The sequence below is a fragment of the Muntiacus reevesi genome, chromosome 15, assembly GCF_963930625.1.
Source record: "Muntiacus reevesi chromosome 15, mMunRee1.1, whole genome shotgun sequence".
In the NCBI taxonomy this organism is placed as follows: domain Eukaryota; kingdom Metazoa; phylum Chordata; class Mammalia; order Artiodactyla; family Cervidae; genus Muntiacus; species Muntiacus reevesi.
In genome coordinates this window covers 39,608,687-39,624,100 of record NC_089263.1, presented here as the reverse complement: position 1 = coordinate 39,624,100, position 15,414 = coordinate 39,608,687, and the positions used below count along the sequence as shown (strand labels likewise).

At 36.7% G+C, this 15,414-nt stretch overlaps 1 protein-coding gene across 2 annotated transcripts in view; it reads right to left on the bottom strand.

Moving 5' to 3' along the window:
• NUBPL (NUBP iron-sulfur cluster assembly factor, mitochondrial) overlaps nucleotides 1-9,848 on the bottom strand; it is a 227,468-nt gene extending 217,620 nt beyond the window's left edge. For both annotated transcript variants that reach the window (XM_065906714.1, XM_065906715.1), the window contains exons 1-3: nucleotides 9,725-9,848; nucleotides 9,019-9,166; nucleotides 5,430-5,464 (exon numbers count right to left, since the gene is read on the bottom strand). In XM_065906714.1, coding sequence (XP_065762786.1) covers nucleotides 5,430-5,464; nucleotides 9,019-9,166; nucleotides 9,725-9,832 — 291 coding nt within the window. In that variant the 5' untranslated portion in view covers nucleotides 9,833-9,848. The remainder of the gene's footprint in view (nucleotides 1-5,429; nucleotides 5,465-9,018; nucleotides 9,167-9,724) is intronic.
• Nucleotides 9,849-15,414: the final 5,566 nt, after the last annotated feature.

Below are 15,414 nucleotides of genomic sequence, written 5' to 3'. Positions count from 1 at the left end.
GTTTTTGTTAAAATAGTCAAGTAAGTAAAATGCATATCAATTTTTATTTTGAGACATTACTTGCAAAAAAATTTTATTTAGTTACAATACTAAGAAGTAATTTAAAGCTTACTATGTATCAGCCATTGTGCTAAGCATTTCACATTATCCCACTTAGATTTCAATTTCATTTGCTCAGGGGGGAAAAGGGCATAATTTAGCATTAAACAAATGATAGATAGCTTATCCAACACTTAGAATCTACATATGTGAAATATATTAGTATATATATTCACAACCATTCTTCACTTAACGTGTTCCACTGTCATTACCAACATTTACCAAGAGCCTACTATATACCATCACTGGACTAGAGACTGAGAATTTTAAAAAAGGGAATAAGGCCAAGATCCTTGGCCCAAAAAGGTTCCTAAACTAGCACAGAAGTTAAACAAGGAAACAGATCTCTAAAATAATATGGGAAGTACTAGTCCCGTCATCAAAGCATCATAGCAGAGAAAATAAACAGCTGGAATCACCTCATGAAAGATCCATAATAAAGGTCTGAAAAAGATATGGCATTAAGGAATGAAATGAGAAGACATACTCCAGAAAGCTTTGAGTGGTAGAAGCAGCAGGAACAGGTATCTGATTTGGAGGTGGGAGGGAATCACATGACTGTCACAGGACAAAGACAATTACAAGAAAGAAAGGTTTGGTTTTATACATGTTGAGCCTGAATGTCTGTAAAGCACTCAAGTGGGCATCTACAGTAGGTGAGGCAGCCAGGTCTGGCACCCAGGAGAGATACCTAGGTTGCTGATGCATTTAGAATCCAGGGCACATGGGTAGTCACTGGGGTAGTGGGAAAAGATGAGATTACTTGACAGTATAAAATGAGAAGAGAGCCAAGTAGAATGATGGAGCACACTATCATTTAAGAACCAGGAAAAGAATAGTGTGCAGGCCACTAAGCCACAACAAGCCCTCCCATCCCACACCATTCCTCAAAAAACAATGCAAAACAAAACTTTGCACTTAAATACTATGAAACCCATTTATACACTCGATTCATCCATGTAGCAAACATTTGTTGTCTATTTCCTAAGTCAACAGCCAAGAATGAAGACAACACAGTTCTGAATCATAAGAATCTAGCTATCATAGGAGTGGTATAACAAATAGGCTAAGGGCACAGGATCTTTCAAACCTGGCTCTGCCATTTACTTCCTGGGTGAGCTTGGGCAAAATACTTAGCCTCCAGCTGCTTCTGCTTCTTATGTACAACAGGGACCATAACAGTATCTATTCCCATATGGTTGCTATGAAGAATAAATGAATTAAGAAACATATCATGAGAAACAGTGCTTGACATATAACAAATGTTCGATAAATGTTATTTTTATTATTTGCTATATAAAATTACCAGAATGGTTACATGGGTACATAATAGTAACAGTAAATAGTGCTACTGGATTTCACAAATGGAAGAAAGACACTCACTGGGACTGAATTCAGGAAGCATGTCACTAAGTACCTCTCAGGGCAGGCTGGCTCATACAGTGCCTCGGTGTGAATCAGAATGCAGTCTGCAGGTACACACGAAAAGGAGGATACCCTGGATGTCTGTCATAACTCAATTCCCTTGAGAAGTACTCTAGGGGCAGGATATAACCAGCACAAGCCATGCATCACAGCCTGGAGGAGAGGACCTATAAAGCTGAAGAAAAAGTAGAGAACACTCCAGTAGAAACACAGAAGAAACACTGTAAGCTATTAAGAACATAATATCAATATAGTCAAGCCCAAACTGGCAACAGCAAGCAACCCAGACTTGCCAGAGCACAGGGACCATTTAGAAGAGCTGAAGATAAGCCCAGAAAGGTGGATGGGAGCCAGATTATAGATCTTGAAGCTCACCAAAGGCATTCAGGAGTGACTCTGAGCAGGGTTAAATGGGGCTCCAATGGTCCTCAAGTAAGCATAATCTGGCATTATGTGCTGAATGGATTTGTGCTTGGGCAGGTAAGAGGAGCTTGCAGCAGTCTGCTAGTCTGGGAGGCCCTTAAAGGCAGGGACTGTATTTCATGCATTTCTATATTCTCCAAAGTAGCAAAGTTCTTGGGGAAGGGTAGGCACTCTGTAACTGTTTGAGGTATACATGAATGAATGAGCCAAAAAGATGTAATATGAGGCTCAATTAGAGTGGGAACAGTGAAAAGAGAAAGATACATACTGGAAAAATATTGCAGAAACAAAAAAGGACATTTGCTGGCTGATGAAATGTGACAAGGATAGGGCAGAATCAATATAAGACTGTAAAACTGATAAATACTAAGTGTACTGCATTATAGGTTTCTGTGAAAGGCAAATATAATTATGCTAACAAAAATGCTCTATGAAAAAAAGATGGCTTTTCTCTGAAATAAAAGCTAGTTGTCTTGGACAGAAACACTATTATATTTGACCTTGGGCACAGTTCATCATTTTAAGACATTTATCTTCCTCTTGCCTTCACTAGATTATAAAACCTTTAAGAGTGCACAGTGTGCCTACTGTGAAACAAATTACGATAAAACCTTATTAAGTGTTGTTTAAGTACATTTTCTCACTCACAGAAGAAATGATTACCATCACCAAAATAGACACACACATACACAAAAAGACATATATACACTTATGTAATTATATATACACACACAAAACAGTTTTGTTAATGCAGTCTTCGTAGGCATGTTTACTTTTCTTTATATACCCATACTCATGGTGTCTGACAGTGAGTGTTAGAGGGGCTCACTAAATGTCTGTTGAACTAAAATGAACTGAAGTAAACTGATTTAGGAACATCAGGAACATCATTTAGAAACAGAGCTCATCACTGGTTTCTGGTGACCTTTACCTTCCCCTCTCCAGTTTCAGAGCTTCTCTGGTCACTAAATTTATACTGTGGAAGAATGAGATCCACAATAAAAGCGGTTAAGAAGATAGAAACAAGAAAGACTGAAATATATGATTGGTAATATGTATAATCACTGTTGTGCCAGAAGATGTTTAACAGTGGCCCAGGGTGAGGTGGAAAGTCTAACTTTCAGTATTTGTCAATTTTCATTAAATACTCCCACCATGGCCTATTTTGAGCTAACAACAGGATATCAACTGCAAAATTCTTGCAAATTTGACAGCCAGTTCTCACAACTAGCATGAGCCAGCTCTAATATACCACAGGATTGAGTATTTAAAATGCATGGTACACATGACAGGATCCCAAATTCTGCCCTGTAACACTACCTTCTACATCCCCAAAGCAAAGTACAAAAGGCAAAGAAAAGGCAGGGAAAATTCACACCCTACTCCTATAAGGCTTTTATTTCCATCTATAAAGTAGTCTTCTTTTGAACTGGCAAATGATCCAGCTCAGAAATTTTCTTTTGCCTTGGCCAGTGACAACCAAACTGTCTTGACCACGTTCCCCACTTGGTGAAAAATGTTCAAGTATACAACCTCAATACATGTTAATATATCTGTTGACTTTATTAGAGCCACTATACTAATTTACTATAAATTATAAAGTGTATACAAAAAACATAAATTTTAAAAGGTAATACAAATAAAGAAAAATTCCACATCCCAATGACTATCTTACATATCCCCTGGGGTTTATATAACCCTGTTTATAGAGATTATTAAGACCAACATTGTCAGTAAAATGAATAACTTCCTGGATCTGTTTCCTCCAGGCCAACAAACAAGTCTTATTAGATCTTCCCACTGCGATGCTGGAAAAGGACAACCCAAGGAAGAAAGGAGAAAACAGTTATCGAGGTCTTGGGCCAAGTTGGCTTAAAGGGTCAGCAGGTCAGAGACACCTCTTACAACACAAGCTCCACGGAATTAAGACTCCATGGGAAAGAATCAGGGTATAACCAGCCCTCCCTAATTTAAGAAAGATGGGGTCCTTTCTTCAAGGTAACCAAGTGCTTTAATAAAAAGTATTCTTTAAAAAGTAGTACTGGCTTTTATTTCAATAAAATTGCCTAACCATACAGAGTATCTCTCTTCTATTCCAAATTCGCATTGAAACAAACAAAAAAGTTTTAAACTAAATTAAAAACAATCACACAAGAAAACAAAAAGGGTGCATTAGCAATTTAGAGTTCTAAAAAATTCTAGGTACATGGTTCTCAAACTTTAGCATGAATCAAAATCATCTAGAGGACTGGTTAAAACACAAACTGTAGGACTCCACCGTGAGAATTTCTGATTTAGTAGGTCTGGGGCTCAAGATTTTATGTGTTTAACAAGTTCCCAGGTGATGCTCATTCTGCTGGTTAGAGGACCACATTATAAGAACAACCATGCTAAATAAATAGAGATCATTAAACAGAACCTTTTTTATTAACTCTAATTAGCATCTTCAGAGAGACTCAAACTAATGGTACAACCATTTTTAAGTGATCAGGAAAAGCAACTGCAAAATAGGGAAATAGTTCTGAAAAACTAGAAAAAATATAATTTCCAAATTAAAAATAAAAAGGGCTAAATAACAACCACAACCTAATATAGCAGTGTGGAAAACAGTGTAAGACATCTTTCAAAACACAGAGCAAAAGACAAAGAGATGGAAAATATGAGAGAAAAATTCACAAGCGTAAACAGTCAATATCTACCTAATAGATTTCTGGAGAGAGAACAAGCACATCACAAAAAAATAATCAATGAGGAAATCTTCCCTAAGCTGACAAAGACTCAAGTCTTGTACTGCTTGCCCAATTTCCAAACAGGTAAAAAAAAAAATGTAATGCCAACAACCAGACACATATCTGTAACATTTCTAAACTTAAAAAGACATAAAGGAAACTCATAAAAGCCTTAAGGGGAAAAACACAGGTTATTACAAAGCAGTATGAGTCAGACTATCATCAGACATCTTATTAGCATGCTAGAAGAAAATGGAAAGCTGTTTTCAAGGTTCAGAGAGTAAATTATTGTGAACCTAGAATTCTACATCTAGTCAAACTAGCAAATATGAAGGTAAAATAAAGACACTTTTGGAAATTTAAGGACTAAGAAAACTGACTTCCTGTGTCAGTTTCCTACTTTTACTGTAAAAAATTATCACAGAAATTCAAATGGGTTTCAACGAGTTGGAATTTAGGTGCTGACATGATGCCATACCTTTGGGAGGCTCTAAGGAAAAAAAAAAACATTTCTTGCCTTCCCTAATTTCTAGAGGCTACCTGAATTCCTTGACCAGCAATCCCCTTCCATTTTCATCACCATTATTAAATGTAATCAGTACTTACGGCAGATTTTTTAGCCCCTTAAAGACATGCAAATAACTAGAGCTACAATATACAGTCCCTGATAGAGTAAATGGAAAACATCAGTATGCTCTAAATCACTGACTTAAAAATGTTAATAAATTAGTAGTTCTATTAATAAATACCTACCGAATCATTCGCTGCTAGAGCAAGTGCAAGGTTCACTGTAAGGAACAAAAAAGTAATTAAACTTAGTAACTTTCCTTCTACCAGAATTCATTTTGCCTTTTAATATTTTCAATGTAATAACCAAAGCAAATAAAATTTTAATATAAATCCTTTATTAAAAAAATAAACAAGGACATGGAGAGACTATAGAAAGTAAAAAAGACAAAAAGGAAAGTAAATTTCAGCATAAGCAATAGATGCCTGTCTCAAAACTTTAAATAATCCCTTTATCACATGTTACAACTGTATTTAAATAATATATTAAATGTTTTATTCTCGGCCTTTTGGCTAAGATCAAGTGTAAATAATATATTAAATGTTTTAATCATATTAATGTATATATCATTCAATTATTTTCAAAAAATACTTTGCAGAAAAATTACTTTTTAATAAATAAAAATGGAGCTGATCCTATGGTTTTTTAAAAATAAATGCTGGTAATACAGGAATTGCAAATAATCTAACTCAGAAATACCCACATAAATGAAAGCTTGGACCAGTCAGAAGAGGGAAGGGAAAAAGGTAAAAAGGTAAGACAGTGAAACATTTTCCCAATAGTGCCGATTAATAGTGAATCTCAGACAGAAACGGGGAAAGCAGTAGGCCCCAAAACCACCATTAACCCGGCAGGAGAGATATGCTACATCTGAGATGAGAAAGAGGTCCAAAAGGAATACATTCCCAAACTGATAATCAGACCTTCATACTGTGGATCACCATTCCTTATCAGACAATGTTCTAGATGATGCCGATACTCTTTCTTTTGAAGTATTTAAGAACATAAACTCTCAAGGCAGACCTGGTTCAAACCCCAGTGTACCCACTCTGTGTTTTATAATCTTGAGTATTTTTACCCCAAGTATGTTTCCTCCTCGATAAAATGAGGTCCTATTTTATAACTGTTATAAGAATCAAATCAAATTCTAAGTGTAAAGTACTCAGCCTAGGGAATGGCACTTGACAATTCATTATTAAATCATTATTAATATTTAATATTTGATTTAATCATTAAATCATAAATTATAAAGTAATTCTGAATTTCAGGTATGCTGTAGGTTAAACATAATCCAACTCTGAGGCAGAGTGATTCATTTCAATGTGAGGATCTTTCTCCATTTACACAATAGAATCTAAGAGCATGTTTGCATCAATCATATGTCCTCATTCTAATCCAAAATATTTCTAGCACACATATTCAGATGGGAAATATTTTGAGATACTTTGGAATTGGAATAAATATGTATAAGGGAAAGAAATATAATGCTGACAGAGTTATGTAGAAATAATCTATTTCTAAAGCAGAGAGAGCAGTTATGAAAAAGTATAGATCAATTATTTGAGATAGATTGTATGGTGTTAACAAAGATGAAAAGCAGGGAAGGGATGCTTACTAAAGCACATATATGTCACACACTGAACACTTTCTCATATATTTTCCTGTCTAAATGCTGACACAGCCCATGGCATTAGAAGATCTTATAACCAAAAACAATAAATAAATTTGTTTTAAACAAGTGCTAGCCTACAGATTTGACAAATTATATTGCACAAAACCCAAAGAACTTGTGGCTATTATCATGAAAACGCCTTCCATCTTTAACCAATCCAAGTAAACTCAGAGCTTGCAAAGGGATTCATACCACTGAAAACAGGTATTTTTTTTTGGAAACCTTAATTTTCAAAACATAAGTAGAGGTGGATTCTAGAATTGAAAACTAAGAGTTTCCAAATTTTAAAAACAAAATATTAAATAGGTAGATTGTACGTCCTTAGGAAAGAAAGCAAGAGTGTATAGGATACAGCATAAATTCATTAAGAACAATCACTAACCATTTTTAATAACAATATGGTATCTACCAAATAGTATAGTGGGAGCCTATCATAACTACAATACTTGTTAAATCTTGATTTCTTCAAAATATCTGAAAAACTCTTCCACGATACATTCAGGTCAAAATGGGGGGGGGGGGGGGGGGCGGAACTAAGCTAATAACACTATATAGTTGGATCTATAGCTGGTTATACAACTACAGAACTGCTATATCCAGGAATTACCAAATATGGCTCTGAGTCAAGACACAGGATCGCTAGTGAAAGTCACAGAACTCTGTACCTGACCCTTTTTATTTCAAAATGTCATTGGTTTCAAAGGAATTAAGTAATTTTAAGGTACATATGTGCCTCAAGTTTAGATTGATATCTGAGAAAAAAAAAAACTTTACAGATCTTAGGGAGGAGATGCAAGATGGAGTAGGGAATTAAGAGGTACAAACTACTATTATAAAATAAATAAGTTACAAGGATATATTATACAACAGAAGGATTAGACCCAATATTTTACAATAACCGTAAATGGAATATAATCTTTAAAAATGTGAACTATGCCATATACCTGGAACTTATATAATACTGTACATCAGCTACACTTCAATTTGAAAAAATGCAGAAATTTGAGTTAAAAGCTGAAAATAAGTACATGAATATATACAAGATCTTAACAGTGAGGAACTATGTCAAAACTAACAAAATGAAATATAATAAGGATAGTTATTTTTTTAATCAACTACAAAAAGGATAGATTGGGTAAGATCTGAATTAAGCCATTCCTATTAAAATGACTGAAAATTTTAAGTGATGCAACAAACCTTGAGAGATTTATGACTTCAAATTGATAATACAAGTTGCCTCTGTTGAACTGGAAGAAGGGGAGCTACCTTTTTACATTATTATACTGAAATTTTTTTTTTTTAAATAAAAAGTTTCTTTTGAAAAAAATTGGGAATACCTGTTCATTAGTCCTGGATGGTACCTCTTACATTTCTAGTGGGACTTCTTTTATGGGTTCTGAATGCAGCATTTCAGTCACAATGAAATCTATAATCAACTTGCAAACTCCACCAAAAATAAAATCTCTGTTCCAGTATTAATATAAAGATCTAAAGATTAAATGTTTTAAATAATGAAAATATTTTCAAATATTAGATCTATTTTGACTTTATAAATGCTGAAAAACTGTTATGATTAAATGAAAATAGGTCACAATAATGTAAACAATTTCATTGCAACTACTTAGCTAAATGTACACTGAAAAAGACTAGAAAAGAATGCAAATAAAACAAATAAATTTAGTATTAAAAAACAGAAATAAATTTAATATTAAACTTACTAAATGTTTTAAAAATAATAACAACAACCAAACATTGAGTACTTAAATGTAGGAGACAGGGGGCTAAGTGGATAACTTGTTTAATTTGCATGATCACCCTATGAAAAAGATTATCATCACTGTCACTTTACAGTTAAGTAAACTGAAGATGTGATGGGCAACCTGACTACCTTTTCCTCAGTTAAGGAGTCAAAGACCTGGCAACATATCTAGTTCTGCCTAACTCCAAAATCTAAGCCCTCAATCACTACCAACTCCTCATACTAAGGAACCAGCTATTAGAAACTTCACAAATACTTTTTCAAGAACAAAACTATAATTTTAATATTGTGCACCTGCCAGTTGGCCTAAAATTCTACTCAAAATGAGAATATCCTATAATACCTGCTGTAGTAGACTTTCCAACTCCACCCTTTCCAGAAGCCACAACTATAACTTGTTTAACACCTTCTATCGGTTTCTGCTTTGGAAGTCCTCGAGCCATGATTTGTGATCTTCTTTGTTTTAGGGTCTCACTCTCAGCGCCAGAGAACTTGAGAAGAAGAAGAAAAAACAGTTTTAAAATAAGCTTTCCGCGGTTAAACATTTCGGTATTTGCGATTAACAGGGCTTTCTTTTCTATTTTAATTCTGCTCATTTCCATTAGTTAGGCCTTTAGTGTTATTTACAAATAGCTGTTGATCACAACTGCAGAGACACATTGTTTAAGTTGAAATTTATTTGCCAGGCGCTAAAAATGGAAAGTAAGTAATCTCCCTCTTTACGGAGTTAAATCCCCCACGTGTTTTCCTTCTCTTTAACCTATTTTCTAAATAAACTTAACACTAAGAAAGCATGTGCAAGTCACACATCCATGTTCTAACCGTCTATTTCACATCCCTCCAGCCTCGCCCTGGTCCTACGGGGGGCCTGCCTGGAAAGTGGGCACATCCAGACAACTGGGGTCTCACTGAGCAGGGGAGGGGGCCCAAGAGGGACTAAAGTGAGCCCTTGGCAACAGGCAATTGCAGCGCACCTGCGGAAAACCTGCCGCCCTGGCGCCCCAGATCTCCGACCCGCCCGCCTCCACCTGCCCTGCAGCACCACGGACCTGGCGCCGACAAATCAATAGTCGGCTTTCCCCAAGCGGGACACAGGCCCCGCCGCAGCCCCGAAGCGACACTCCACCAGACACCAGCAAACGCTGCCAAACCCCCATGACGCGGAATACTGCCTGAAGCCCAAGCCGGAAACCGTCGCGTCTGGCGCGGAGTGATGACGTCACGTAGCAACGCTCGGCTTCCATTCCCTAGCGATTAGCCTCTGAGTTTCTTTAGCCCACGAACATAACTTGTTGTCTCATCTGTAGCCAGGTACAAACATTTTGTAGCGTTTTACCAAATGTCTGTGAAATATTTTCACGTATGTCCTCCGATTTGCTCCTCACAGAAGTTCTGGAGTATGTAGGTAGGAGACTCTTACTACGATCCTCTTTTCGTAGATAAGAAAACTGAGACTTCGAAAGTTTAGAAAACTGACCCGACTAAAAAGTAGGGAGTGGTGGAAGTTAAAAATGACTCCAGGTGTTCTCACAGCGCAGAATATAGTCACTTAAACACTGCCACTATTAAGGATTTCTTTTCTCCTGAGTGATCTATAGTAATAGTCTCTTTTGTGTTGGTTTTTACTGCTGTGTGCTGATAATTCTCTGAAAGAGAAGTCAGGGTGCTTTGCTAGGCTCGGAAAAGTTTAGCTAAATAAAAAACAGGTCTAATGAAGCAAATTTCACTCAAGAAGCAACTTGAGTGAGACAAAGCTTGAAGGAGGAGATGTAATTTATCCTGGTAAAAGGAAGGATATATCCATACAGTCAAAGCAGATGAGAGTGAAGGAAATCACTTTAGGAAAGAAAGCTGCAAAGCTGATACAAAAACCCAACAAAAATAAAAATAAATGAAAAAAAAAAAACCAACAAAAGGATCATTTAGGGTGTAGGGTGATTTACCCTCACATATACCCCATATTTTCTATGGTTGAGTTTTGTTTCATTTGCTTTCTATCTGTAGAAAGTTTATTGTATAATCATTCAGTTTATTTTACTCTGATCTTTAATTTCCTTAGTTTTAATGCAGCTGTAGCATAGCAACCTCAAAGAATTATTCTAAGAATTAAATCAGATATTACCGGGAAAAAATCCTTTCAATTTAGAAGGTGCTGAAAAAAATTCAGTTCCTTGCTTTTTCTTCCCCAGTCTCAAACTTTGTTACTTCCTTCAGTCTTCTTTATCTTACATTAAGTTTAACACTCCTAGGTTACTGTTTTATATCACTTTCTTATTTTATTATTTGTGATATGTTTTTATGGTTAATTTTCTCAATTTTTAAATTTGCATCTGCTCAATTTTTATAAATTATAAGCCAAAAGAATACAGTTAAGGAGAAATAGCTGTCAGAATAATTCATTTACTAAACAAGAAATGCTGAATATCTGTTTCTCTCCAGGTAACTTTGTAAGTTCTTCCAGACTTCTCCCAGATTCATTCATTTAACAAATATTTATTGAGCAACAAATATGCACCAAGCACTACCCTAATCTTAGGGTTTTCAAAACTAAACTATACTTCATCTTCCTACTCAAAGACTTTACAATCCAATGCAAGAGACAGAATAAGTTGACACACAATTACAGCATGGTTTGATAAGCATAAGAGAAAATCACTGAGTGATACAAAAGTATAAAGGAGGAGTACCAAATTCAATCAGGAAAGGCCTCTGAATAGGGTAACATCTAAGTCGAATCCTGACTATGGGTAATGTGTAGGAGTCTGCGGGATAATGACTACAGGGTTGATGTGCAGAGGAAAGAAATGAATTGTTATGAACTGCAAATAATCTGTGTGGCTTGGGGATAGACTGTGAGGTACAAGACTGAAAGAGATGAGGCTAGAGGTTGGTAAGGTAAAGACTGCCCAGATCATAGAAGGTTGTATACATCCTGTTGTATACATCCCAGGTTGTATACATCCCAGATCATAGAAGGTTGTATACATCCCAGATCATAGAAGGTTGTATACATCCTGTGAAGCAATTTGGACTTTATCTTGAGGGAACCTTATAAGGATTTTAAGCAGGAAAGTAGCATGATCAAACATAACAAATCTGTTGTGTTTTAGAAATACCACTATGACTGTCAGGCAGAAAAAGAATTGGAGAGGCCATAACAGAGGCAGGGAGATGGCAGGTTACTGCAGTAATCCAAAAGAGATGTTGAAAGCTTGACTTAACATCTCTAAATTTCACTTTGCTTATCTACAAAATAGATAATACTTATTTGTAGTTGTTCTGAGATTGAACTTAAAATAATGTACATAGAAAGCCTATCACATAGTACAATATTCAGTGAATATTAGCTACTGTGATGCTTATTGGTGGTATAGAATTAATGTGGGCAACTACATAAATGGTACTGACACTCTCTGAAAGAAAACATAAGAGGAAAAAAACTGAGACCAATGTCTATAGAATGAATGAATGGTTAATTTGATTTATCTTTCCTCAGATTGGGCTCCCCCCCCCCCCCCACTTTTCTGGTGGCTCAGACAGTAAAGAATCTGTCTGCAATGCAGGAGACTGAGGTTCGATCCCTGGGTCAAGAAGATCCTCTGGAGAAGGGAATGACAACTCACTCCTGTTATTTCTTCTTCAATAACCACTGCCACACAGACACATATACACCCATGGCCCCTTTTCCAGCGTATTCTTGTTCAGCTCCTAAGAACTGCTAAGTCCTTTGACCCATCCCCATGGTCACAAATTGGATTAAAGATTGACATACAGTCAAGATTGGACCAATCATATTCTTTCCCCAGAGAACTTAAAACATAAGAGATGCTACTCAATCTTAGTTGGCATTTGAACTGGTATGACTAAAGTGACCATTTTCTAGTTTGTACACAGAGAAATATAAAAAGCCAATGCCAAGAAAGAAAAATAAAGCAGACAATAAGAGATCATGTGTCCAGAGAAGGAAGGGAGGACAGCTGTACTGGTTCATAACAGTTTTCTGGTTCCTGCTTCTAGTCCACAGTAAAGTTCAGCTATACTTCCTATCCTTAGGTCCATAAGATATATCTTCTAACAAATTCTCTTCCTGCCTTGGTCTAATATGGATGGCTTTCTGTGATTTGTAACTATGGTGAGATAAATTTTATAATATTTATAGAGGACTTCCCCCTATAATTTCTTGTACCTCATATAGCCCTTCCCCATTTGGACAATTATATGGCATTGTATTATGATACCTTGAGGTGTGCCAGTCATTGAGTGAACATGACAAGCACAATGGTGATAAACACAGTAACAAAAGCTAACAGCTAAGGGTAACAAATGGAAGTATGGCAAGAAGATAAATTCCTGGTTATATAGTGAAGCTGCTATGCCAGTCCTGGCCTGTGTCTCTGGACCTCTTGTATGAGATAATCAATTGTTTAAACCACTGTTGGTTAGGATTTCATTTATTTGAAGCTAAAATTATCTGCTCTTATCACAGCTCCTAAGAAGGAACCCCATAAACTTTGACTACCTCTTCTCATTCAGCTAAGATTGAGCCCCAGTGAGGAAAGGGGAAGAGACAGCCTCAGATCAGTTAGAGGGATGTGAGAAGAACAGAATCAGTGCCCGCATTCCCAGATAGAACTCAGTGTAGTGGCAGGGACTACAGAATAAAAATGGCTGAGTGTTGTGTTTAGGCAAACAGTCTGAGGCAGCCTCATTGTATTTGCCCCCCACAAAGAGCCACAGGAGTGGCTGAGAGAAAACGGATCCGTAAAGAGACCTAGGTGGTGGTTTAACCTCTCAGTCATGTCTGACTCTTGAGCCCCCATGGACTGTAGCCCTCCAGGCCTTAAGATCAACTAAATAGACATTTCTCCAAAGAAGATATACAGATGGCCAATAAGCACATGAAAAGATGCTCATCATAGTTAATTATTAGAGAACTGCAAATCAAAACAGCAATGAGGTACCACCTCACATCAGTCAGAACGACCATCATTTAAAAGTCTGCAAATAACATACGCTGGAGAGGGTGTGGAGAAAAGGGAACCCTCCTACTTTGCTGGGAATGTAAACTAGCACAGCCACTATGAAAAACAGTATGGAAGTTCCTCAAAAAGCTAAAATCAGAGTTGCCATATAATTCAGCAATCCCACTCCTGGGTATATGCCCAGACAAAATCATAATTAAAAAAGACACATGCACCCCAACATACACAGCTGCTCTATCCACAAGAGCCAAGATATGGAAACAATCTAAATGTCCACTGACAGATTAAAGGATAAAGAAGATGTGGTGCACACACACACAGACACACTCACACACACTCACACACGTGCACACACACTCATGCACACACATACACTCACACACACATTGGGATATTATCAGCCACTGAAAAGAATGAAATAATGGTATTTACAGCAACATGGATGGACCTAGAGATTACTATAGTAAGCAAAGTAAGTCAGAAAGAGAAAGACAAATATTAATACCATACTATATCACTTATATATGGACTCTAAAATATGACCCAAATGAACATATCTGTGAAATAAAAACAGACTCACAAATACTGATTTGTGGTTACCAAGGGGGAGGAGTCAGGGGAGGGAAGGACTGGGAGTTTGGGATTAGCAGATGCAAAGCATCCCCAGATGGATAAACAAAAAGGTCCTACTGTATAGCACAGGGAACTATATTCAATATCCTGTGACAAACCATAATGGAAAAGACTATGAAAAAGAATGTGTGTGTGTGTGTGTGTGTGTGTAACTGAGTCAGCTTGCTGCACAGAAGAAATTAAACACAATGTTGTAAATCAACTATAATTCAATAAAAATTTTTAAGTAAAATACACATGCATTATCAGATGTGAACAACTCTTTGTGACCCCTTGGACTGTAGTTGTCCAGTCTCCTCTTTCCTTTGGATTTCCCAGGCAGGAATACTGGAGTGGGTTGCCATCTCCTACTCCAAGGTAACTTCTGACCCAGGGATCTCCTGCTATGTCTCCTGTGGCTCCAGCATTGGTAGGCAGATTCTTTACTACCTAGGAAGCCCCAAATAAAATCATAATGAAATACAAGAGAGAGAGAGAGAGTTTAAGGTAAAGAAAAATAGTAAGACTTGGTAATAATCTGCATAGTTAAGTATCTGGCATTTCAATGGATGATGGTATGGGTAGATAAAGACCACAAGAATTACATTCACATCACCATGTGAACATCTGGACACTATACAGAAACTATATATATGGAGTCGGTGGGGGGTCTTACTTATCAAGATTAAGCTTCTACCACCCTAAGATAATTTAACAAATACTGATCAAAACAAAGAGAATTATTTTGAATGTCTCCTATGTATACGGTAATAGTATATATTGTTTTCCAGAAAGGAAGTATCTGTACCTGCTAGATTACTCTATCTCAAAATATATATATATCCTCCTTAGGTGATCAAGAACTCACTGAAAGCTCAGGTACGCACACAAATAAAAAACCTGCTTTATTTCCTGCCCATAAACCTCAGGTGCTTCCTCAGGGTTGCACAACTTTGCTCAACTCACTAAAGAAGAGTAGGGTCTTGTGGACCATTTCTAAATAAAGCCCCCAAACTAGTGCTGCTTCCTTCAGTTTAAGGTGACTGTCCCCAACTGAGGCTCTCATCCCGTTCAGAGGGCTCACCAAAATGAAAACCTTACCCCATCTATGGACTTGTCTAAATGACAGCCCCATTAACTGACCC